At 35.0% G+C, this 26,489-nt stretch overlaps 1 protein-coding gene across 1 annotated transcript in view; it reads right to left on the bottom strand.

The window, feature by feature from the left end:
• Positions 1 to 26,489, bottom strand: part of CC2D2B (coiled-coil and C2 domain containing 2B) — a 99,182-nt gene that overhangs the window by 70,193 nt on the left and 2,500 nt on the right. The window contains 10 exon segments of the mRNA XM_068548990.1: positions 5,477 to 5,686; positions 13,653 to 13,781; positions 13,882 to 14,018; positions 14,353 to 14,551; positions 18,291 to 18,374; positions 19,132 to 19,150; positions 21,085 to 21,143; positions 21,505 to 21,581; positions 22,841 to 22,901; positions 24,540 to 24,604. Of these exon segments, the coding sequence (XP_068405091.1) occupies positions 5,477 to 5,686; positions 13,653 to 13,781; positions 13,882 to 14,018; positions 14,353 to 14,551; positions 18,291 to 18,374; positions 19,132 to 19,150; positions 21,085 to 21,143; positions 21,505 to 21,581; positions 22,841 to 22,901; positions 24,540 to 24,581 (1,017 nt within the window). The 5' untranslated portion in view covers positions 24,582 to 24,604.

Here is a 26,489-nt window from a genome sequence, read left to right as displayed (position 1 = left end):
TATATTTTATATAAGCACCTTGGGGCAGAACTGAGAAGAGCCTCAATATTTGTCTAAGAAACAAACATTATACCTTGAAACTTCTAAGTAATTAGTTTATCAATTAATATAAAGAAATGCCAATCAATCAAGATGGCATATTGAGCACAGGAATCTTATCTTATCTTCTATCTAAAATCCCATGGTTACAGAAAAGATATCTATCTCTCTTTATCCATATCCACTACCATCATCACAACCATACCTATACATGTATTTTATAATTATATCTACACATCTATATTTCACAATAAAAGAATAAGTGTATAACAACATAGGATAACAAGTAAAATAAAATCAGCAAAATATACGGAGGAAAGTATAAAACAGACAGAAATATCCACCAAGAATATCAACAGAGAAATAAAACCAGAGGAAACAAAACCCTAAAACGTGCAAAAGTTGTCTATCACAGTTAGGGACAGTTTGTGGCAACTCCAAGACTAGAGTCAACTGATATAAACTTTTACTGGCAGACATGAGAAGACCTCAACAAATGTGAAGACATACTACATTCCTAGATGAGGAAACCCAATTTTTTATAAAGATAAAATTTCTTTCAAAATTAATATAACAATGCAATTACAATAAAAATGGTAATACGATCTTTTTTAAAATTTTTATTGGAGTATAGTTGATTTACAATGTTGTATTAGTTTCAGGTGTACAGCAAAGTGAATCAGTTATACATATATCCACTTTTTTTTTTTTTTAGATTCTTTTGGTAATAGGATCTTTATTTTTTTTAATTTATTTATTTTATTTATTTCTTTTTGACTGCGTTGGGTCTTCATTGCTGCACGCGGGCTTTCTCAGAGGGGGCTACTCTTCGTTGAGATGCGTGGGCTTCTCTTGTTGCGGAGCATGGGCTCTAGGCCCATGGGCTTCAGTAGTTGTGGCTCACGGGCTCTAGAACACAGGCTCAGTAGTTGTGGTGCACGGGCTTAGTTGCTCCGCGGCATTTGGGATCTTCCTGGACCAGGGCTCGAACCCGTGTGCTCTGCATTGGCAGGTGGATTCTTAACCACTGCGCCACCAGGGAAGCCTTGGTAATAGGATCTTTAAAATAGAAGTTGGCAAGCTAATTCTTAGGTTCATATGGAAGATCAGCTCTATAAGAATATGCAAATACATCCTAGGAAAAAAACAATGAGGAGGCACTTGTCCTTACACATCATAATTTAATAATTAAACATAGTAATTAAAACAGGGCAGAAACAGACCAATATGTCAGTGGAGTAGATAGTCCTTAAATCTATGTAAATATGTGAAGCTGGTTTACAATAAAGGCAGAATTTTAAATCAGTAGAAATATTAAGCTAATCTTTTAGGGGAAAGAAATTGAGTTGAAGCCTGACCTCACAAAACACAGATATAAGCTCTAGATAGAATAAAAAGTTAGAAATTACATATCACACACACATTATTAGGAGAATATATAGACTCTTTTTTTACATCTTTATTGGAGTATAATTGCTTTACAAGGCTGTGTTAGTTTCTGCTGTATAACAAAGTGAATCAGCTATATGCATACATATATCCCCATATCCCCTCCCTCTTGAGCCTCCCTCCCACCCTCCCTATCCCACCCCTCTAGGTGGTCACAAAGCACCAAGCTGATCTCCCTGTGCTATGCGGCTGCTTCCCACTAGCTATCTATTTTACATTTGGTAGTGTATATATGTCAATGTTACTCTCTCACTTCGTCCCAGCTTCCCCTTCCCCCTCCCCATGTCCTCAAGTCCATTCTCTACGTCTGCGTCATTATTCCTGTCCTGCCCCTAGGTTCATCAGAAGAACCTTTTTTTTTTTTTTTTAGATTCCATATATATGTGTTAGCATACAGTATTTGTTTTTCTCTTTCTGACTTACTTCGCTCTGTTTGGCAGACTATAGGTCCATCCACCTCACTACAAATAACTCAGTTTTGTTTCTTTTTATGGCTAATATTCCATTGTATATATGTGCCACATCTTCTTTATCCATTCATCTGTCAGTGGACACTTCAGTTACTTCCATGTCCTGGCTATTGTAAATAGTGCTGCAATGAACATTGTGGTACATATCTCTTTTCAAATTATGGTTTTCTCAGGGTATATGCCCAGTAGTGGGACTGCTGGGTCATATGGTCGTTCTATTTCTAGTTTTATAAGGACCCTCCATACTGTTCTCCATAGTGGCTGTATCAATTTACATTCCCACCAACAGTGCAAGAGGGTTCCCTTTTCTCCACACCCTCTCCAGCATTTATTGTTTGTAGATTTTTTTGATGATAGCCATTCTGACCAGTGTGAGGTGATACCTCGCTGTGGTTTTGATTTGCATTTCTCTAATGAGTAGTGATGCTGAGCATCCTTAGAAAGGCATCTTTATAATTTTGGTTTGCCAGACACTATTGGTCGCCCTTGAATACTCATTTCTCTTGGTAGGCAGAGCCCCAATTTTGTTCAGTTGCTCAATCTTCTTCCATTTATTTTAGATGTAAACCCTGATGAGTCTAGCCATTTGTAGCAATGTCATTCTTCTCGCCAGTGACTGGTTTAGGCATGATAATGTGATATAATTCTAGGCAATGAGACATGAGGGGAAATCTGCTGTGGTGTAAGGGAAAGGTTGGAGAGGGCTCTCAAAGTGAGACTCTAGGCTGCATATTGTGTGTCTGGCCAGCATGCCTTCAGCTGGAGCAGCCACTCTGTTAGTTCCCATGAGAAGAGCTAACCAAGTCAACTTTCTGAAGATGAAGATTAGAAAGACAGAAAAGCCAGGGTTGTTGATGATATTGTTGAGCCACCAGATTAACCAACTGTAGAGCTGCCCTAACTTCGGACTTTTGATACAGAAGGTAATACTTTTTCCCTATTGTTTAAAGCAATTGAGAGAGAGTTTTCTGTGAGTTGTAACCAAAGGTATGCTGATTGATACAAATCTAGGAAGCTTAGTAAGTGAACAACAAAACTTAAAATCCCCAAAGAAAAAAACTGACAGATTTGACTTCATAAAATTTTAAATATTTCCAAGAGATAAGAAAAATGAAGTTAAAAAAGCAAGAAACAGAATGGGACAAAAATATATAAAACATATTCAAAAGACATATGTCTTGTATGGACTTACATCCAGTGTGTGTGTGTATGTGTGTACATGTGTATATACGTATATGTGTATATATATGAAAGCTCTTATAAAGATACACAAAGCTACAGAAAAATGGGCAAATAATATCAACTACTGGTTAGGACTCTGGGAAGTGGGGTCTGTCCTGTACTGTCAGTGGAAATTCAAACTGAAAACCTTTTTTGGAAAGGCAATTCATTACTCTCTAATAAAATTTAAACTTCATGCACCCTTACCCTTGACCAAAATATTTCACTTCTATGAATCTAGCCTAGATTTCACTTGTGTGAAAGAAGTTTTCACTTGTGTGCTCGAATATATGGGTACAAGGATGTTCATTGCTTTATTATTTGTAATCATAATAAGATGGAAATGACCTAAGTGTCGTGAATGGGGAGTGATTAAACATATTAAAATACAGGTATATTATGGGTCTATATATAGTGATATGGAAAAAGCTCCAAGATGCAGAATTAATTTTAAAAAACGAAGTTGCCAGATAATACATATGGGAAGATCCAATTTATGTTAAATACTATCAAGGCATATGTATACACACAGATACATGGAAAAGAGAACATTAAAGCTGTAGTTCAAACCATGAGGTGAAGTTTGAAGTAGGTCTTTCACACTTTGAAACTTCTACACTGAATCATTTACAATGAGAATGTACTCCTGTATTACTTGTGTAATTTTTAAAAAACTAGAGGGAAAAATAGCAAAACGCTGCAAAGCTGAGGAGCCTTTCTACTCTCTAACACTGTCTGCAGCATTTCTCCTTGTTCTTTAAGTGAGATTCATACTCATATAAAGGGACATATTCCAGTTTCAGAATTCCTTGGATGTCAGTGAGTTTCCCACTACTTTGAACTTGGTTTGAACCCATTGAGAACAAGCAGAGCCATATATTTCACACCAACGGACTAAAAGGATACATACATTATAAATCAGTATTTTGGTAGGACACCAATGGACACACTCTGTAACACTTGGCCTTTTCTCCTCCTCCCTACTGTTCTTCCCCTCTTTCATTTTAGAAGGGCATGTACATGACCTACCAAATTACTCTTTTTACAATTTACCAGGAAATTGGAGAAAGTGTTTATGTGCACATAAAAGAATAAATTGAAGAAAAGTAAAAATCAGCTAAGAAATTACTTTGGGCTCCTAAGAATCAAAATAATAATAATAATAATAAACATGTTACAAATAATGATCCCCAAATGTTATTTTATACAGAGAGCCATGCTACATGAAAAACAAATGTAGAGTTTTTATGTACAGTAGTAGATAGTACTCTAGTGAAATATAATTGATATTGCTAGATCAGACTTCAAAAATTACACAATATTGTTGGAAAACTGTCTATTAAGTAGAAATCTATAAATCAAGTCACTTTTTCAATGACCTACATCTTAATTTCAGAGTTGATTCCTTCATTTATAAAAACAATGGTCATATGAAACTAAAAGTTAGAATATTCAATATTTGTTTTAGGACATATTCTGACCTTATTAATTCATGGTCTTCATCTGTTAAGTTCTCCCACACAATTGCTACGTGAAAATTCAATCAAATGGATTAAGTCCTGTAGTTTTTGCACTTGTATTTTTAAAAGCAGATATATTAAGGTACAATTAATTTCCAGCTTATTGGAATATCTTGGTGACTCTATTAGGTTTGAATATTTAACTAAATACCTCACTAAATATTTATTTTTAACTGTATTAAGTAGCTGAATGAGACCTATCAAAATATCTTTTCAGAGAGAACACTAGTTAACAAAATGCTCATGTATCAAAAACTCAGCACTGAGTCTAGATGAGAGGTGCAAATTCATAAAAATAATCAGTGGGTACTCCTTCGATTTCTCTTCAGATTTTATGTACCCTTTATGACGTCATTAGATGACTACTTGGATTAATCATTCTCAGACTAACACTCTTCATATTTGATGAGAGATTCAAGGTCACTAATATTTTTATCAAAAATACACTCTTACAAGATTGAAAACAGCCATTTGGCTCTTTTAAATAGTAATGATTTCAAATATTCTTCTTGAGTCATAGGACCAAGAATACCATTGATTAGCAAACATTTATAGATGCTAAATATCCTGCAGGATATGTTTGAGGCTGCCTCCCTGGCCAGTTAATTCCTATAGTTTCTTTTCAGGAAAACTGAAATCAACCATTCTTTTATTTGATTAAATATTCAAAGTGCTAAGGGAAAATATTCAATGATAGCTTGCTCTGTACTAAGAAGTCTCTTTTCTCTTTCAATATTAAAAGTTCAGCTCTGTAAATATAATGAAAACCATTCTCACCTTCTCATAAAGCAGCTGAGATAAATTCTGTTGCTGCCTGTCCTGAAAACACTCATAAAGTTGGAGCAGCCTAGCACATAATACTTGTTCTTGATTGAAGAGAGGATGATGACTGAATTGCAAGCCCACAATGTTGAGATCTAATTGGTACCTTTCCCTTTGACCTTCCATTTTGTTCCTAATAGAGCTTTCTAGATCAGATTTCACTGCCTTTTAAAGAAAAATATTTACAAGATATTAATTTTATTCTATTTCTTTTGAAATTACAAGTAACTTCTTAAAAAAGTAATATGTTAACTGTAAGAAAATTAAGAGATAGAGAAAAGCAAAAAAAAATTATTTGCTCCTTCCTCAAGATCGATTATAGCCCTTGATTTCATAAAATATATTTATATTGCAGCATTTTAATCGTCTTGCTATAAATTACTGTCATCTACCTTACTATTGTGTGCTGGTAGAGGTTGAACTTTCAAGTTATAAGCCACTAAATAATTTCCTATAGGAGCACTATGAAAAATAGCGTTTAGAACTGGTGGGTCAATAGTTCGCTATGTGATGTTCTAACAGTCATCTGTGGCCAGAGTTAAATGACAAACCCTTATTAAAACATTGTTCCTAAGTGAATATGTTGGTAATTCCCTGGAAAATTCCCAGGAGGGGCCTGGACTCTCTAAGCAAATGTTACCTTATAAGGAGACCATCTTTCTTTATACATGAGACTGTCTCCATTTGTAAACCAGATTGTCCCTAAATTAGTTGAAATCCGTAGGCTTTACATTGTATTAAAAATGATTCAACAGTGTTTTAGTACACTACTTTGAATTTAAGTACTTATGTTTGAATAGTCATGTGATTAGTTTTTAGTGATACAATTTGAGAAGGTTAGTTGGGTTACTTAGCACGTACAGCTTAATTCATGAATGGCTAGCCACTCCTGATATAAGCCATGACTGCAACCACCTAAAAAAAACAGCATGAGCTCTTTCTGGATCAATCTGTAGTAGTAGAACATACCCTCCAGTCTGTGTCATTGCTATTACACCTGTTATTACACTGAAAAAACTGCTGTCCCACCCCTGATCTGATGTGGCATATCCAGTGCTTCTCAAGGACTGTAGGTCACCAGGATGATGCCTACGTCTCTCCCTCCCTCCTCTCTCCTGAGCTAGGAATCTCCTCCTTTGTCCTCTTTGGGTTGAGGGGAGGCAAGAAAATAGTCATAAAGCTTGTTTTTGTTTTATCCTTATCTTGTAAGTCTCTATTCTCAATGTAAAGGCCAACTCAGAGAGGGAAACCTGCACTGAATTCCACCTATAAAATTCAGTAATCGGTAGTAAATTGTTCATTAACCAGGCAAAACCACCAAGGAAATAAATAGTTTCCATTTTAAACAACCAAATTATAACTGAATAATTTTGGAAATTCAAGTTGCTAAGCTAGAGATGCCTGTCTTATTAAGCAGATTCAGTACTGGACGAATAGCCATGTTGCTTACTTGCTTTGGGTTTCTACTGGAATAACACAAGCCTCTGCCCTTGGTCCTGTCCTATTCAATACCTACTGATTGTGGTGCTCAGATGCTAGAGAAGGGTAACTGAGATGGCGGAATATCCAACAATAGTCAAAGGAAGCAAGTTTAGACTGGAAAGCAAAAGCTAAAGGTGGAAGTAGGCTTCAAATATTTGAAGAGCTGTCACATAAGTGAAGTAGTTTATGAGTTCTTTATGGCCAAAGCCAAAAGAGCAATAGTGATCCAGGAGGCAGATTTTAATTCACACAGAAAACAATAAACAATTGGAACTGCCTAATACTGAAATGAGTTCTCTTGGGAGATAGTAAGCTCCATGACACTGGTTAAAAGCAGCAGTTGACTGAAGGAATTATGTGAACTTCTAGAACTAGGTAAGTGTGTTAGACCATAAGAACAAAAATCTAGGCAACAATGAATCAAAAACCAGATGAAAGTACAAAAACATCCATGCTGTTACATGGCATAACAAGTTAAAAAAACAGATTTTCAGAGACCCAGATATTGGAGTTTGATCAGATATGGACTTTAAAGTAGCTATTATTAATGTGTTTTAAAAAGAGTAAAAGATAAAATACATGAAAAGATGAGAAGATGAAAACATGGAGCATTCCACAAGAAAACTGGAATATATACAGAAGAATCAAATGTCAAATGAACACTTTAAAGCTAAAAATATACTGAAAATATCTGAAATTAAGAATTCATTAGATGGGTGATTCTGGAAATATAGTGGCCATATAGTTTTAGATCCAGGCATACTTCATTTCATTGTACCTTGCTTTATTGTACTTCTCAGATGTTGCGCTTTGTTTTTTACAAATTCTTTAATTTGTAAAAATTGATTCATGGCAACCCTTTGTTGAGCAAGTCTGTCAGCGCCATTTGTCCAACAGCATTTGCTCAATACCCGTCTCTGTGTCATATTTTGGTACTTCTTGCAATATTTCAAACTTTCTCATTATTATATTTGTAATGGTGATCTGTGGTCAGTGACCTTTGATGCTACTACTGCAAAAAGGTTATGACTCCCTGAAAGCTCAGATGACAGCATTTTTTAGCAAATGAGTATTTTTTAATTCAGGTATGTACATTGGGGTTTTTTTAGACATAATGCTATTGAATACTTAATAAACTACAGGGTAGCGTAAACGTAACTTTTTCATGCACATGTATAAAATCCAGGTAAATGTATAAGAGGAATGCCAGAAGAAGGAGTAAAGGGCATATAGTAAATAATTAGGCAAAACTAGTCAACAAAAAACAAGCAAATAAGACCTGGGGTAATAGAGGTATGACAGAGTATTAAAGTACCTGGCCGAGGCAACAGCAAAGAGAGGATTCTGATACTCAGGGAGCTATTATCTCTGCTTCAATGGCCCTTATGTTATTTTTATTCCAGTGAGAAACCCCAAATGAACCTGGCCTCCATGGCTGGCTGAGCAGAGTGAAAAATGTAGAGAAGACAGAAGGGAAAGGCAGGCAGAGGCATTTGTGCGACACTAATTTGAGAACATTACCTGTTAAGGATGCTGCTACAGAATGAATTTTAATACTCAGTTTATATGCTTGGTGAAGTGACATTTACGTTTATTCCCAACTCTAAGAATCCATGAAACACTGAAATTAGCTTGGATGAAGCTAGAACAGACGCAGTTGAGGAAAAATTACTTGTTCAGCCCAATGGTTTCCAACTTGGGATTCCAGATGGTTACAAAGGTTAATCTGGATAGTGGTTAATGTTTATCCAAAAATTATATTTTCTGCATTTACTTATCATCGCTTTGTTCATTCAGTTATTCATGCACTCATTCATTCATTCAGCAAACTGCCATTGTTTCAAGGATCTCCTTCTCCAAGAGCAATGGTCTCCGATAACTATGTTAAAAGATCTGTGCTATATCTTGAGCAAAATTTAAATAAAACACACTGTCACCATAACGTGCAAAAGTTATGTCATGTAACAGCAAAAAACAAGATAAAATAAATATGGGATTTCCCTTCCTTCCTCTTTTATCCTTTTATTTTTTAATTTTTTAATGGAGATGGATTTTATAGTAACCAAACTGGGGAAAAACAGAAAGATATTGCACTGTTGGGTGGGGGTGAGGGGGTCATTTATAAAATCTTGGTAAGTGTGTTATACTATGAATTACGATGAGGCAGAGACATTGCCAGGCTCTCAGGGTGTGATAGGCACCATGCAGAAAATAGGATTTTCTAAGATTATGCCAGTCAACTGGTGTCTTTCTCTTCTAAATTATACAGGACCCTAAAAGCTTACATCTACTGAAGTGATGAGTTCCATTACAAATAATATAAGTATTCATTGAGTGTCTGCTATATGCTAGGCATTTGGATATGTGCTAGTGATTTAAAAAAACAAAACAAAAAGAAAACCTTACCCTGGTTACAGTCAAGCAGGGAAGAGATTAGGTAAACAGAAGACTTAGATACAGATTGAGCCTTAACAAAACTGCAACCCAGTCTGAAATCAGTTAAGTCCCTGATTGGATTAAGATGATTATCCCCACTCAATATGCCTAAAAAGTAGAGGAAGGAACTTTTCTGGAAGAAGATATGATCTAGAGTTTCTACAACTTTTCATATATAATATATGGAATATAATAAAAAAAATACCAACTATAATAAAAGACAGGACTAAAAGCGCAAAATCAAGAGAGAAGAACAAATAATAAAAACAGATTTTCAGGGACCCAGATATTGGACTTACCAGATATGGACTTTAAAGTAGCTATTATTAATGTGTTATAAAAATAGAGTAAAAAGGGACTTCCCTGGTGGCACAGTGGTTAAGAATCCGCCTGCCAATTCAGAGGACAAGGGTTCGAGCCCTGGTCCGGGAAGATCCCAAATGCCGCAGAGCAACTAAGCCCATGCGCCACTACTGAAGCCCACACGCCTAGAGCCCGTGCTCCGCAACAAGAGAAGCCACCGCAATGAGAAGCCCGTGCATCGCAACGAAGAGTAGCCCCCACTCTCTGCAACTAGAGAAAGCCCGCAAACAGCAACAAAGACCCAATGCAGCCAAAAAAAAAAAAAAGCCAGCAGCTAAAACTGTTACAGGTTTTGTCTACTCCAGTTATGGGTTACAGCAAGGAATTCTGAAGCAGCTAGGGGAGCCTACTCCCTAGAAAGTTTTATGACAAGGCTTCACACTAAAGAGAAACTACTGGAAGTGGAATAAAACTTGAGATGGTCAGGGACACCACAGAGATTAATAGAAGGTACAGAAAAAAATCTGGGAAGGAGAATACATCCACTATATTGTTTAACACTACACAAAAACAACAGAATTCTGTGACATCAGAAAAGTTATCTGAAACAAGCTTTTTTCCTAAAATTTCAGGAAAACTGATTTAATATAAGAATGAACAGCAGAAAAGGCTCAAGATTAAATCTATACAAAGGTTCTATAATAAAAATGAATAAACAGTAATATAATATCCCCACAGTCAAAGCATACCAGAAAGACATTCAAAAACATAAAAATAGAAATGTGGTTTACAAAACAAGCCAAAAGACATTAAGAAAATTTTATGACATTAAAAAACACAAAGCAGAATTTGGAAAACTCAGAAATGAGGTAACAATAGAGTAATAGAAATAATTTAAAATTTTAAAAGTATTTAGATATTAAGCCTAAATTAGAAGGAACACAAAAACAAAGATCACAGAATGCTTTTTCCTTAAGGTAAAAAAAAGAGAAATCTTTTCAAGTAAAAGATAAATGAAGAAGGGGAAATAATTCGTTAGATGGATCTAACAGGAGATTAAACACAGTAGAAAGTTAGCTAAGTGAACTAGAAGACAGGGCAACAGAAAATATTCAGACTAAACCAGAGGGAAAAAGGGATAAAAACAATGCAAAAGCAGAAGATAAAATGGATATGTATACTTGAAGTTCCAGAACACAAAGATAAAGAGATTAGGGCAGAAGCAGTATTTGCTAAGATAATGGCAGAGGATTTTCCAAAATGGATGGATAACATGGAGGCATATATTAAGGAAGCCCTAATAGCCCAAAGCAGGATCAATATAAAGAAAAAGCATACCTTAACATATTACAATGGAAATTACACCTTAACATATTATAGTAGAAAACCAAAGACAAAGAGAAAAACTGAAAACCACAGTAAGACTTTAAGCTGACTTTTCAGTAGAAACAATGAGATTCAGAAATAAGTGGAAAGTTATCTTCAAAGTGCTAAAAGAAGAATAATAACCAACCCAGAATTCTAGACCATTTACTTCAATGGTGTGCTGGAACTTCTCCACTGGACTCAGAATTCCGTAATGGCAGTCTTGTCCATGGATGATTGTCAAAATCAGTGTTCTCTGGAGAGGAAGATGGTAGAAAACTCTTATTCTGACATAATGATGATGTCACTCTTCCAGTTTTGCTCTTCTCTATCAAGATTGTTTTGGCTATTCAGGGTCCTTAGAAGTTCCATATGAATTTGAGAACTGTTTTTCTATTTCTGTGAAAAATACCATTGGGATTTTGATAGGGATTGCATTGAATTTGTATATTGCTTTGGGTAGTATGGACATTTTAACAATACTAAGTCTTCCAATCCACAAACACCGGATGTGCTTCCATTGGACAGTCTTTTATTTTTAAAAAAATATGTTTATAATAGAAAACATTCCCACAAATAAATTTCCAGGCCAAGATGGATTCAGCAGTGAATTCCCCCAAACATTTAAGAAAGAAATAACACCAATCTTATACAATTCTCCCAGAGAAGAGAAAAAGAGGGAACACTCCCCAAATTGTGTTGAAGCCAGTGTAACCTAGATGGAAATCTGACAAGAACATTACAAGGAAGAAAAATCAAAGAAAAAGTTATCTCAGGAACATGTATGCAAAAATCCTGAACAAAATATTAGAAAATCAAATTCAGTAATACATAAAAAGAAAATGCATCACAAATGGGATTTATTTCAGAAATATTTGAAAATCAATGTAATTCACCACATTAGAAGTTAAGAAAATACTATTACAATACTTAATAGGCTTAGAGAAAGCATTTGATGAATGTCAACACTCATTCATGATAAAAATCTTTGTATATGTCTTTAATTTTAAAAGTAGGACAATTAATTAAAGCTTAAAAGCATTTTGCATGGTAAAATGGTAAAAGATTTTCTTAGCAGCAAAAAGTTTTGGTGTATTTTTAGAAAATCCTGAAAGAAATTTATGAGTGGTATAAAGATATAAAAAACATATTACAACATAAGGAACTTTTTTTTTAATTTTCTAGTCTCTCTGGGAAAGAAATAGAAACTGTGGAGAAGAAAGAGAGCATATATCATAAAGAAAGAAGATCCTCACATGTTACAGAAAGAGAAAGAGACCTCCAAAAGTATAAATCTCTTCAGTTTAGGGAGAAATCTCATTTCCTATGGAGGCTGAGAAGTAACAGCCTTATAAGGAACTAAGTGCTCTTGCTGTTAAAATGTTGCAGCTACTGGAATATGCAAGAAACACAGGATGACAACTGTAAAGAAAAAGCATTAACTACAGAAGGCATATAATTACTAGAAGAGGAGAAGTAACTCACAGGTTTAAAGCAACAGAGGGAATAGAGAATGAAGTCCTGTAAGTACAGTTGACCTTTAAACAACATGGGTTTGAACTGAGCTTGTCCACTTATACACAGATTTATTCAATAAATACAGTATCTATATTTTCATTTTACAGATCTTTAAATTAACTAAGTGTGGGGAAAAGTTGGTGTTCGATTAGAGATCACAATGTGTGGAATCAAAAGAACTAGCGTTTGAGTCCTGAGTCTACCCAAACAGTCTCAGGTTCCTGCCCTTGGATGAGTAATTTATTAATTTCTTTATTTTTGAGGCAGAGAGAGCAGTACGCAGATTTTTGACTGCATGGAGTTGGTGCCCCACCGCTGCATTGTTCAAGGGTCAACTGTATTTTTAGGAAGTATCATTTCCACTTTGTATCTACCTACAGCCATATTTCCTATATATGGAATGGTTAATGCAAGTGATTGAGCAATTAGGTTTTTGTACAAAATTCTTATTTAAATTTTTTCAAGCCAAATTTTTAACATAACTATTTCTGTCTAAGTATTTCTTCTCATTAGGTTAATGGACTGCTAATTTTCATAATGTCTTTTGGAATACACGTAAATTAGTTTAATTATAAGTATAACATAAATTCATTTCTGAAATTTAGAAAATAGAAAAGAGTATAACAAAGAAAATAAAAATAATCCTATGTCCTACTATCCAGAGATAGTTATTAACTATGATATATTTTCTAGTCTTTTTATCTATATACACGTATATGTACGTACTTATTTATTCATTGATAAATTCATTCATTCATTCGTTATCTATTTTTATAAAATCAGGATCATATGAAATTTTGCATTTTTTTTTTAACTTTAACTTTTATTCTGAGCACTTCTCCATATCATTAAATATTCCTTGAAAACATAATTTTAATGGATATTTAATATTTCATCATAGTTTTGCCTTTACTAGACTTACTAATATCTTTAAAAGGTGAATTAACACCACAAAAATAAGTATATAAGTTATAATTGATATTACAAGAATTCTAATCATAATCATAAATAAACTGTTGTTGGTTACCTTCCTGTATATGGTCTTCAGTGCTGGATTTAAAGGTTCCTTACTTATGTTTAGTCTGAAATTCCATGACCGTCTAACAGGTGAAGGTAATGACATTATTTCTCCACTTTCTTCAAACCAACACTTCCCCTATCAAAAATATTTAAGAATATAGTAAGTAAATATTACACTAAAAACAAATGTAACACACCATCAGTGAGTGGTTTCCCTTGTTAGCTAGTGAACTTGCCTCTTCTAGTTTAAGCAGGCGGTTTTCCATTTTGTTGCAGGTCTTTTTATATATTTCTGGCTTTCTGTGAACATAGAATCCTTCCTCTTCTAAAATGCGTGGCATCGTATCTTTTGGCAGTTTAAGTTGGTTGATCACTTAATAACAAAACCTAGATATTACTTTAAAGTCCAAAATATTAAACTGGTATTGACCAAACAAGAAGCAAAAGGGAACTATCATATACTCTACCACTAAAGCCTAGCAGAAAGTCTATACACACACACACACAGACACACACACACACACACACACACAATGAATGAGCTCTTTAAACCAATTCCCTTTAACTCAGAGAAAGCATGAAGAACAAATATAGAAAAATTTCTATAATTTTAAATCAGTACTTTTTATCTATCCAGCATACAAAGAAGCTATTATCCTACAATATGATTCATTAATGACTTGAATATTTTCTTGTAAAAACTTTACCCGGAGAATTGCTTGGAACAAAAATATTTGCCTGTTGTTTTTTTACTTGTTCCTGATCATCTTCATAATCGGCAGCCTTTACTTCAAGTAAATCTAGGAAAATGACTTCTTCCATAAAATCTTCATCTCGGCCCTCAGCAAAGTTTTGTAAATTATCACCAAGTGAAAAGTGTTTGTGGTAACTATCATTTACTGATCTCTGTTGAATACCAAAAAGAAAAATAAGTATACGTGCTTGTCCTCAATGATTAACATGCAGATAAATGAAAGGTACTAGAATCTTGCTGTGAAGTCTTTCTGATCTATGCCACCCAGTTCAAGTTCAAGCTGAAACTGTGTGACAATGAACTTTCATTGAACACAGAGGAACTCATTTAAGGCTTAATATTATAAAATATGATTTTTCTATAGCCCTTCATTGAAATTCTCAATGAAAGACTACTGAAAAAGAACTACAATTCAAGTCTCTCCTCTCCTATGGAAAATGTTCTGAAATATTGGACTATGATATCTCAACTGTTGAGAATTCACAGTGTAGGGCAAAGTCTAGAGACATCAAGCCATGTGGTCTTCAGCCCCATTTTTTCCCACCATTCAGAAAGAAGTACCACCTAAGGTGATGTGGAGTAGTCATGCTGTTTTCTGGATGATATTTAAGAAAAAAAAGAAAGAAAAGTAAAGATACAAATAGAAGTCTGTGGCAGTGTGATTGATTATGATACATTTCTGAAATATGATATATAAAAGTTACAAACAATCTGAATGTAGGTATTGAAACAGATATATTACTAAATATAAAAATGTATACTTTTATATCATATCAGAAATTTTATATGAGTCTCTTCACAAAAAAAATCACCAATTTATTTTGGATAACTTTAGTTGTCTAACTTAAAATCTACATATGTTGAAAGAGAGAAGGAGACAGAGTATGTGAGTCGTGCAAATAAAAATCCCTTAATTTTCAAAAACAAACATTTAGGAGTAAATAATTAAATAAAAAGAATTAATAATAGAATTCCATTGAATAGATAACCGCAGATGGCCTTGATCAACTCTGACAAAATTAAGTGAGTAACATGGTTAAGCATCACCTAGGTTCATATCAAGTCATCACATCATCATACCTTCCCTATATCCCTGTCATGAAATCAAGAAAGTATTTTATATCCAGAAATCTTTGTGGCATCATTTTCAGAAGTCAAACAAGATATGACACTGATACCTAGGAGCAAGATTTGGGGGACCTTCACATAGGGGATCTCTTTGAATATTCCAATCATAGACAAAGAGGGGCTCTTTGCTCCTGCTGTAGGTCCCATTACCAAGCTACTTTCACCGCACCCCTGGTGTGGGCCAGGGCTTTCAACCTGCCTTCAGAGCTGAGGTCTGCCCTGATGGCTGAGTCATGTCAGCCTCTCACCTTGGATCCCAGACTTTTATTTATGACCATGTAGGTCTCTTTCATGAATCCTACCCCACTACATCTACGTATATTTTTAGCCTGAGACAAGCTATGATCTCAACCAATACAATCACCTTGCTGGTCTTCACTATGCAGCTCACAGCAGACCAGTGTCTGTGCTGTTAGCTGTTACGTGACATGAAGCATGAGGTCAGAAGGCAACCACCTAATTTTCCATGCATAAGTCTAAATGAATGCACCTGAGTATGATGTGGTAAAAAAAAAAAAAAAGAGAGAGAGAGAGAGAGAAAGAGAGATATTCTCCCCTTTCTCCTAGTAGGAAGGAGCCACAGTCACAGCCTCCCACAAAACAGTAGCTTTCCCTCCCTGTGATGAGGACAGTAGATTCCCATTGTCCCCAAACTTACCAGGTGCAGGGCAGATGGCTTTTCCAAACAACTTCTCTAAACAACCCACATCCAAGCCTGGACTTCCTTGTGCCCAAATAGTCTACTTGCCCCACTGACCTAATTTCTCTCATGTCTTCCCTGTGAGAAGGAAAAGCAGCCATAACCACAGCGCTTCACCCTGGTGCACTCTGCTGGGTGGACCTTCTCTTATTTCCCCTGAAAAGTCCATTCCTTAACCTATATCATGGGATTCTGGGATATCAGGTGACTTGGCAGAGCATGTGCATGTTTGATACTCATTTATTCAATATTCACTCAAATATGGAGTGCCTAATATGTTCAAGGAAGAAAATAAACAAAGAGACAGAAATACATGTGAGGTGGTGACAAATGTCATGAAGAAAAATGATGCAAGATAAGTGGCTAGAGAATACTGGGATGGGGGGTTGGGGGGTACTATTACATAAGGTTTTCAGGCACAGTATTTTTAATTATGTGTCATTTGAACAGAGACCCAAAGGTAGTGAGGGAGACAGCATAAGGATAAGACAAGAGCTTTCTAGACAGTTAAAAGGTACAAAGTCCCTGAGGCAGGAACAGGAAGGAGGCCAGTATGGCCGGAGTTGGGTGGGAGAAGGGGAAACTAGTGAGAAAGGAAGTCAGAGAGGTACTAAGGGGGCCATGGAAGCCCCTATAAGGACTTCAGCTTTTTTTTGAGTGAGATAGGAAACCATTAGAAGGTGTTAAAAAAAATGTTCTGTCTTAGATTTTAACAGAATCACTCTGACTACTGTATGGTATACCAAATAGACTGTTGGGGCAATAGTGAAAATAAAGGGAGGCTATGGCAATGATCTGGATGAGAGGTTACGGGCGCATAGACTAGGCTGTGCCAGGGGAGGTGATGAAAAGTGGGCTGGGTTCTGGAAGTGGGTTGGATACTTTGAAGGTAGAACCAACAGGATTTGTGACAAACTGGATATGAGGCATGTGAGTAAAAGAGGATCCAAGGATGACAGCAAGGTTTGGCTGAGCAATTGGAAAAATGGAATTGCTATACTGTGATTCTATTTATATAAAAGTCTGTGTGTGCATATATGGGTATAAGCATAGAGAACAGTATGGAAAAATGGTAATAGTGGTTTATCTCAGAGCAGTGGGATGTCACATGATTTTTATTTTCTTCCTCATGGTTTTCTGCATTAAGTTTTTATAATGTATATACTAAATTTGTTAGATTTTTTTAAGATAAAGCTCTTTTCTGTGGAACAAACAACAACAACAAAAGGAATGTAAAGACTGGAGCAGGATACAGGATACAAAGAAACGGGAATGGAAGAGACTGAGAAGTATGTAGAAAGGCAAAGGGGGGCCCAAGAGAAATTCAAAAGGAGGACCTGAAGGATTTGGAAATGACTGGGAGGTGTCAGAAGATACTGGGTAGAACTCTGGAAATACAGGAGGGGGCTCAAGGAAACTGTAGAGAGATCTGAAGGTAGAGAGGAATGGAGAAAGTTGAGAGGAATAGGAGCAGAAGGGAGACCAATGAGACTGACAAATCAGGAGATGGGAAAGACCAGTGACACTGATTAGGACTGGAGGAAAGGACGGCCCAAGAATAACAGTGGGCTGAAGAGTTTGGGAAGAACTGACAGAAATTAGAAGGGTCTGGGATTGTACAAGGAGGGACGAAGAATGGGGAATCAATGAAGAGTAATAGAGATTATGGAGAACAACGTGGGCACTTGGAGAAATGAACAGGAGGAACAAAAGAAAACACAGGCTTTGGAGCTGATAGCCTGTACTTCCCGGCTCTATCAATTCTTACCCCTGTGTGCCTGTTTCCTCACCTATAAAACAGAGATGATAATAATGCCTACCTCACAAGGTTATTATGAGGATTGAATGAGACAATCCACATTTAAAATTTAGAATATCACTGGGCATCCAGTAAGCACTCAATAAATGTTAGGAATTATTATTATGAGCAGCTTCTCAATTCAAAGAGAAGGCAGCTCAATAATAAAAATTTCACCTCCCATCAAGTATTTCATTCTATGCCTTTAATAAAGAGTTATTTTTCCTGAGAATGAGGATGTAGGAGGAAGGGAAACAAATCCAACCTGCTCTGCAGACTGGCCTAAAGTTGAGTCTTCTTCACCACTCAGGATAAAAAACGAAAGACCTTCATCCAGTGAGACTTCAGTCTGCAGGTTAAACAATGGTAAACCAGTATTCAGTGTTGAAGTGAAAGCTTTTTCTGCTTTTAAGGGAAAGAAGTAGTTTTCTGTAATATGGTAATAGTAACTGTATCTTATTCAAGAACCAAAAGCAGTAGGAGAGATAGTATCAAGTTATATTTAACTTTGAGTCTGCTTGGCTCATGAATTATTTTTGTATTTTGTTTTGTTTTTAAGGTCCGGTAACTGTGATTTTAAAAAAAAAAAAAACAATAAAATTGCAGCATTATTTCCAATAGCCAAGATATGGAAACAACTTAAGTGTCCATCAACCGATGAACGGACAAAGATTTACACACATACACACACACACACAATGGAGTACTATTCAGCCATAAAAAGAATGAAATCTTGCCATTTGTGACAACATGGATGGCCCTTGAGAGCATTATCCTAAGTGAAATAAGTCAGACAGAGAAAGACAAATACCATATGATCTCACTTATTGGTGAAATTTTTAAAAAGCAAAACAAAAAATTAAGCTCATAGATACAGAGAACAGACTGGTGGTTAACAGAGGCAGGGGGTGCAGGGAACAGTAGGCAAAATGGGTGAAGGGGGTCAAAAGGTACAAACTTCCAGTTATAAAATAAGTAAGTCTTGGGGATATAATGTACAGCATGGTGACTAGTTAATAATGCTATATTGCATATTTGAAAGTTGTCAAGAGAGTAAAACTTAAAAGTCCTCATCACAAGAAAAAAACTTTTTTTTTTGTAACTACGTATGGTGACAAACGTTAACTAGACTTATTGTGGTGATCGTTTCCCAATATATGCAAATATTGAATCCTTATGTTGTACACTTGAAAGTAATATAATGTTATATGTCAATTATATCTCAATTAGAAAATTTTTAAAATTAAAAAATAAAAATATAGGGTCCAAATCTTCTCCATCTTCCCAATCTATCTCTTCACTCTAGTCAGAGTATTGAGAGCATTACCTTACAGTTAGATCAAAATGTGGACTCAGGGCAAACTCTTTTTTCTCTCCCTGTTTTTGGGTGCTCTCATGTATGAATGCACTCACATACAAGTATCACCCCACCCCACCAATAATCTTTTGTGAACTTAGAGATAATTAAAAGTATTAAAAGTGGCATATTCTTAGTGATGAACTTGCTTATAAATAGGCTCTCATTTTTCAATACTGTCAAGTCTGAATCTTTCAAATATAAATCACCTATCACTTCTTTGTCACACACATTTAAATGAACTGTTTTTAGAGAGGTTTGGGAGAGGAATCAGAAGGAAGGAAGGAAGGAAGGAAAGAAGGAAGGAAGGTAGGGAGGGAGGGAGGAAGGGAGGAAGGAAGGAAGGGAGAGAGAGAGAGGGAGGGAGGGAGGGAAAGAAAGGAAAGAAGGAAGGAGGAAATCTGCTAGTTTCTAGGAACCAAAGAATTCAAAAATATGTAAAATACAAAAGCTTATCCTACATCCTGTTTGTATCTACAATATCGCTGTCCCATTAACTTTAAAAGTTATGTACCTTTCAACAATACTGATATATAAATTGTCCATATATACTTTTACTTCCCTCTGTCTCTGCTCATTGCAAAATCATTTGCTAAAATCCTCAACTTCCTGAGCAGATATCCCTTCCTAGCAGTTTGTAATGGAAACTCTTAGAAGCCAATTTCTCTTCCTTTTTACCTCTTTTCTTAATATTCAATGGACTTATCTTGACAAACTTCCAATTTTTTACTATTCACAGTTAAATTAAATCAAAGTTAGGCTCACTTTTATTCATTTGCTGAATGAACAACATGTATACAATCATCTTTTTTTAGTCTGCTTTCACTATTAAATTTAATTAATTTTTACTAAGTACCCAAGAGGGACCCTGCAGTGAAGACAAAGATGAGTTTTTTGAAAACCCGAAATACATTCCTTACATTTTAAAATTTGAGAGTATTTTTAAAATACTCTCATTGCTTATGGCAGAAATGACTAGTTGTTCATTGCTGTCTTTTCTCCCATTTCTAATAATAGAACTTACTTTTAGCTGGATACAGAGACATTTTTTCCCACGTTCCTTTTAGTGGAAATAATGTGTGCAATTTTCAGGTCTTGTCCCGTAAGAGATCAATCTGCAATCCTATGGCTCTCTTCCTCCTCCCTTCCCTTTGGTTAGCAAATGAAGACACAGGAGCTTTGCCATTGGACTCAGAGATGGAAACTAAGTGTTGAAGATGGCAGAACTCTCCTAGGAGCCTGGACTACTTATCTATTACACTAGAGAGAAATAAAACTTCTATCTTAATTAAGACATTTTACTTTGAATCTTTTTGTTAAAGCTGCTTAGCCTTTACTCTAAATAATGCAGTTCGCCCAAGATGTGAGTGATTTTGTCATTTGAAGTTTCAAATATGTGATTACACATTGTATTTCAGAACAAAATCTGTAAGTCGGGGATCACCTATAATATTTTATTATAATTTTTTAAGATAAGAAATAATGTCAAGTAGAAATAGAGAGTGAGTAAATATTGGCATGAGAGATCTTTTTGGAGTGACAAAATGGTCTAAAATTGGATTATAATGTTGATTATATACTCTGTAAATTTACTAAAAATCATTGAATCATACGCTTAAAATGGATGAATTTTCACTATGTAAAGTACACCTCAATAAATCTGTTCTAAAAAGTTTTTTTTAAAAAGTTATTCACCTTAGACCACTGATACATCTTATTATCAATGAGCAGCTGAGTTGAAGATTTTTTGCCTTGATTAATCTGAAACACAATGTAAATAAATAGTATGGAAAACTTAATGTTCACAGATATAGACATAATCGTGTTCATAAGTCTTTTGCCCAAAATGGATAAAAACAAAGACTTCTCAATGTTTTTCTTTTAAAAAGTATATACATGTTTTCTCCTGAGATGTCAAATTTAGTTACCATAACCAAATCACTTAACTTTTCTTGGCTTCAAGTTTGGAAATAGAAAGCATGGAAAATAACTTGAAGCTTTTTGGATTTAAGGAGCTATATTAAAATAGAATTTTAGCTCTTTTTTGATAAAGAAAAGTTTATCATGATATATGTTGATTTAAACAGTAAATTTGAAAATAGGAAAGAAAAAATAATATTACCTTGGCATTTTTTAGCTTTTCTCTTACTTTGCCTCTCAGCGTTTCTATTATGTTTTGATTTTCTTCCATATTTAAATCTATCAAGAAGCCAACATAATATGGAGTTCATGACACTTTCTTATAATATAATTAAACAGCAATAGCATCAAAAGTACTTATTAAATAGCATGCATTTCTTTGGATCATGACAATTATGAAGACTGGGTCACTGCCCCATGAGAGCTTAGAACCTAGAAAATAAAGCTTAGAAACTTCCCCCTTTTCCATCTGGAATAAATACTCATGCATGGTCAGGACTGAATTTTGTAGTCAGGCTAAAAAAAAAAAAAAAAAAAGGCACAGATAAGCAAACCTTTATCTTTTTCCTTTTAGGAAAAAAAATCCATGAAAACAGTAATATTCTATATAAACTGCTCTACAGTCCACAGAATATACAAATATCAAAACCAGTTTACTTCAACTTGATTAAACTGAAGAGGAAGGAATCTGAAAAAAAGAGAGGTAAGTCTCCAAGCACCCATTTTAACTACTTATGTCAGTTTTGTAAATTCGGTATAATACTGCCAGCTCTTAGAGGAAATGAAACAGTCTTGCTGGGTATAAAGAAGGCTCCAGCTGTTATGTGTACTCCAAGCCTCATGTTATTTTCTTCTCATCCACCAGATGATCTACTGTATGGATTGAGAAAGACAGGGGTTATGCAGTCCTAGGTACAATAGAAAATGGAGGACCTACTGGTCATTTTGCCTTGTATTTTTCTTTTTCTTCTCCCTGCCTTTGAGTAGTTAAAGGTTAAATAGAAAATGGTGGAAATAAAGGGTAAGCATAAAGCTAAATCAGTATAGGTCATGAGAATCTTCATTCTTAGTTGCAGTATTCCATGATAAAATTTAAAAATTATTAGTTGTTTGTTTATACTCTATTCCCAGAACTTAGAATGACAGACGGCACATAGTAGGTGCTTAATAAATATTTGCTGGATAAATGAAGCAGGAGTCAACCATTATTTATATATTTTTCTCCCTGAGACCTGGAAACTTCCTGAAACAGGTTCTGTATCTCTGTATCTTTATGGTCTAACATAGCCTGAAGAACGAAAAGATTCTCCATGTTTGCAGAGACAGAGAGAGAAAACAAAACTTAGTTTTATTACATGCACTAACTTTACCATTATTTCCTTATACCCACTTGTATTATATAGGAAGTTTAGTTTCTGTTTGAACTTATCCCTTAAGAAACTGTGTTCCCAAATGAAACCCTGGGATAGAATTAGTCATTTACATCTTTAAAAAATAAAGTCCAACAGTATTAGAGCTGTGGTATACTTATTGAGAACCTTTCTGGAGATGCTTGTCTACATTTTCTTCTAGTGCAATGTTATCTGTGTCTTCTGACATCTGCAAAAAAAAGGGGGGAAGGGTTACCTTGTATCTTTTTGTTTTGGCATTTAACATCTTTTCATAGGTTTATCAGCCCTTTGAAAGTCATCTCCTTTAAAATGACAATTCATATCCTTTGCCTGTTTTCTTAAATTTCATCCTTTTATCAATGGGTATGAGCTCTTTATATACGATAGATTTTTAAGTTAAAAAATTGCTCTCTGTAATATCAAAAAGAACCTTTTAATGATAAAATCCAGTAGATAGTTGTTAGTGTTCATATACTGCCTACTTCATATACCTTTTAGGAGGGTCAAATGAGATCAAACATATGAAAATACTTTGAAACTCAACACTATATCAACGTTAGCTATTACCTGAGTACTCTGTAGCATCTGATAACTTTCTAAAAGCTTTCTATATCCTTTTCCTCTACCCTTCTACCTCTCTGGCCACTTATTCCTTGTATCCTTTCTTGGTCACACTTCTCTTCATAGCCTAAATGTGGGCACATTCCAAGCATTTGGAGAGTGCATGGATTCCCATGGCTTCCCAAATCTGTCTCCAACCATGACTGCTCTCCTGAATACCATATTTCTAGTTGCCTACTGGTATTTCTAACTGAATGTACTACCATTATCAAAAATTCAATATTTTAAAATGAGCATTTATTTCTTTTACCACTTTTTAAACCTCAATATTCTAAAATTAAACCATACTAGCAATGTTAAATGTTTTTTTTAGAACAATATGGATGTTTTTCATTTTAAGTTGAAAAAATAGTATAGCAAAAGACTCCTTAAATAACAACTGTACATGCTAACCAAATTAATGTGCAGTTGGAGTGGGAAGAGCAAGCAGACACACATCAGATTTCCAATCACAGTAAAAACATGGATTCGTGTCAAAAGCCAAAGCAGGGTATACTGACATGATCACTGTAAGAGCTTAGTCTATAGACTTTCTGAAAGAACTCCAAATCCACCAGTGGTTCCTGTACCACACTTAAGAACTACTGAGTAAGGTCAGTATGAACTAAGATGTTCTGTTCTTACTAAACCTTCAGTATTTTCCTCAACAAAATTAAAAATACCTAACTTCACTCTTGACCAAGGAGACAGCAACCCTTGAAGGTGTGATGGGACATCAACCCCAGCAAGTGATTGATAGATGTCTCCTTCAATTCCCAATAATCTCACCAGCATTCTGGATATACTTTTCATAACTTCCCATCCCCATCTAGAAGGCAGGAATAAAATATGAATCTTAATTGGAGTTACTCTAGGTGACACGTAGATACCAGTCCTAAAAATGTTTCACTCATTCATTGATTAAAAAAAGAAAAACTTTTTTTTTTTTTTTTTTTTTAGCAAAGCAGGAAATGGATTGTTGGCTGGTTGAGAGAACAGAGAAATAAATATTTAAATAAGGGAATAAATAAATATATAAATAACTCACCTCTAATACTCTTTATTACATAATTGACAGACCAAAGAGTATAATTCATCTGTAAACTCTCTTATTATTTTTTTAACATACGAACTGTACGATTTGTATATAGAACCAAATATATCACATTTTTTCAAGATTATCCTACATTTACAATTGAGCTATTTAGTATAATCAAAATCCTTACAAACTCCATTAATACCTTACTTTTCTAAAAATATCTTCTTTTCTCTTTGAAATATTTTTCATGATGGTTCTTTCATTTCCACTTTCTAAATAAATAAGAAATATTTTTAAGAATTATATATCATATTACTGAGAGAAAACAATTACTTTGATACTTGAGATAAACATGCTATTTAAATTTTTTAATTTAACTAAAAACTAAACAAAGAAACACACTATTGCCTTTAGTATTTAGTTGTTGATCACCTTTAGTATTTAACAGAAATTCTAGTTAGTCCAATAAGACATGTAAAAGAGTTAGAGGTAAAACTATTGGAAAGGAGACAACAGACTGATTTTTTTGTAGAGGGTAGGTTTTATACATAGAAACTCCAAGACACTCAATCAAAAAACTTTAGAAAAAATGAGAAAGTTGATAAGTGGCAGAATACAAGAGAATGTATGGCAAAGTTAACAGCTTCCCTATATGCTAATATAATAGAAAAAAATCACTTTCATAACAGCAATACAAAACTTTTTCAAAATACATAGGAATAACTTCAGTGAAAATATTTGGGACCACCCCCCCAAAAAAAGTATAAAACTTTACAGTGAGAAAAAAATCTGATTAAACAAAGAGATATTCCCTGGAGGCAGGAAAACTAGGTAAGAAGCCATTATAATAGTCCTGATGAGAGATTCTGGAGATCTGAATCCAAAAGTGGAAGCGGGAATGGAAGATGGAGATTCAGTTAAGAGGCAGAATTCACAGAATTTGGTGAGCAACTAGTTGTGTAGGACAAAGTGAAGGAGGAATCAAGGACTCTAAGGTTTGGGCTTGAGTAACTGAGAGGGAGTATCATTCTGAGTACTGTCGAAGATAATTGGGGAAGGGGTTAAAGAGTTCAGTTTTCAGAGGCTGCTTACGGGACATTAAGGTGAGAGGTCCAAAAAGTGATTAACAATACTGAACTGACTTGGAGCAGAAGAGAACCAGGTCTAAGTTAGCTAACTCCTTTGTTTAATCAGTAAAAAAAGCATTTAAGAGATTGATTCTATGACTCTTGAAAAGAATCAACACCTTTAAGATTTTTCCCACCAACATACCAAGAATGGACACAACAGGAATAGAATGCTGGGAAAAGAGAATTTTGAATTTACTTTCCATTCTGCAAGAACTTCTAAAATGAACTTCAAATCAATACCTGGCTTACCGATGCCTACACCTGCAAATTTTATCTGCTAAAGCTAGCGAAAACATTAGCAGTGGCACATTCTATAGATACTTAAATTATAGTAAATTATTAAATAAAAATCTTATTGTAGAAGAAATCATTAATCACGTTTTTTGCAGACCTGTAGATGTTTCTAAACGTTTATTTACCGTTTCATAAATACTATAAGATAAATAAATGATTACAGACAAAATAGTAGATAAAATTGAAGATCCGGATGAAAATTGCATTTGCCCTATTGAAAAAATCACATGCGTAAGTAAGGAAAAATTATGACTCAGACTTCCACCTTCTTACAGAAATTCAACTTTCTGTGTTAAAAAACTGGCTCCAGGGGCTTCCCTGGTGGCGTAGTGGTTGAGAATCTGCCTGCCAATGCAGGGGACACGGGTTCGAGCCCTGGTCTGGGAAGATCCCACATGCCGCGGAGCAACTAGGTCCGTGAGCCACAACTACTGAGCCTGCGCGTCTGGAGCCTGTGCTCCGCAACAAGAGAGGCCGCGATGATGAGAGGCCTGCGCACCGCGATGAAGAGTGCCCCCACTTGCCACAACTGGAGAAAGCCCTCGCACAGAAACGAAGACCCAACACAGCCATGAATGAATGAATGAATGAATGAATAAATAAATAAATAAATAAATAAATATTAAAACTTAAAAAACAAAAAACAAAAAAAAAAATTAGGAATTTCTAAAAAGAAAAAAAAACTGGCTCCAACAGTTAAATCCAAAATTCTCTTCAAGGATATTGCTAATTT

The sequence above is a fragment of the Eschrichtius robustus genome, chromosome 7 (genome assembly GCF_028021215.1).
Source record: "Eschrichtius robustus isolate mEscRob2 chromosome 7, mEscRob2.pri, whole genome shotgun sequence".
Classification (NCBI taxonomy): Eukaryota; Metazoa; Chordata; class Mammalia; order Artiodactyla; family Eschrichtiidae; genus Eschrichtius; species Eschrichtius robustus.
This window is presented reverse-complemented; position numbering and strand designations above follow the sequence as displayed.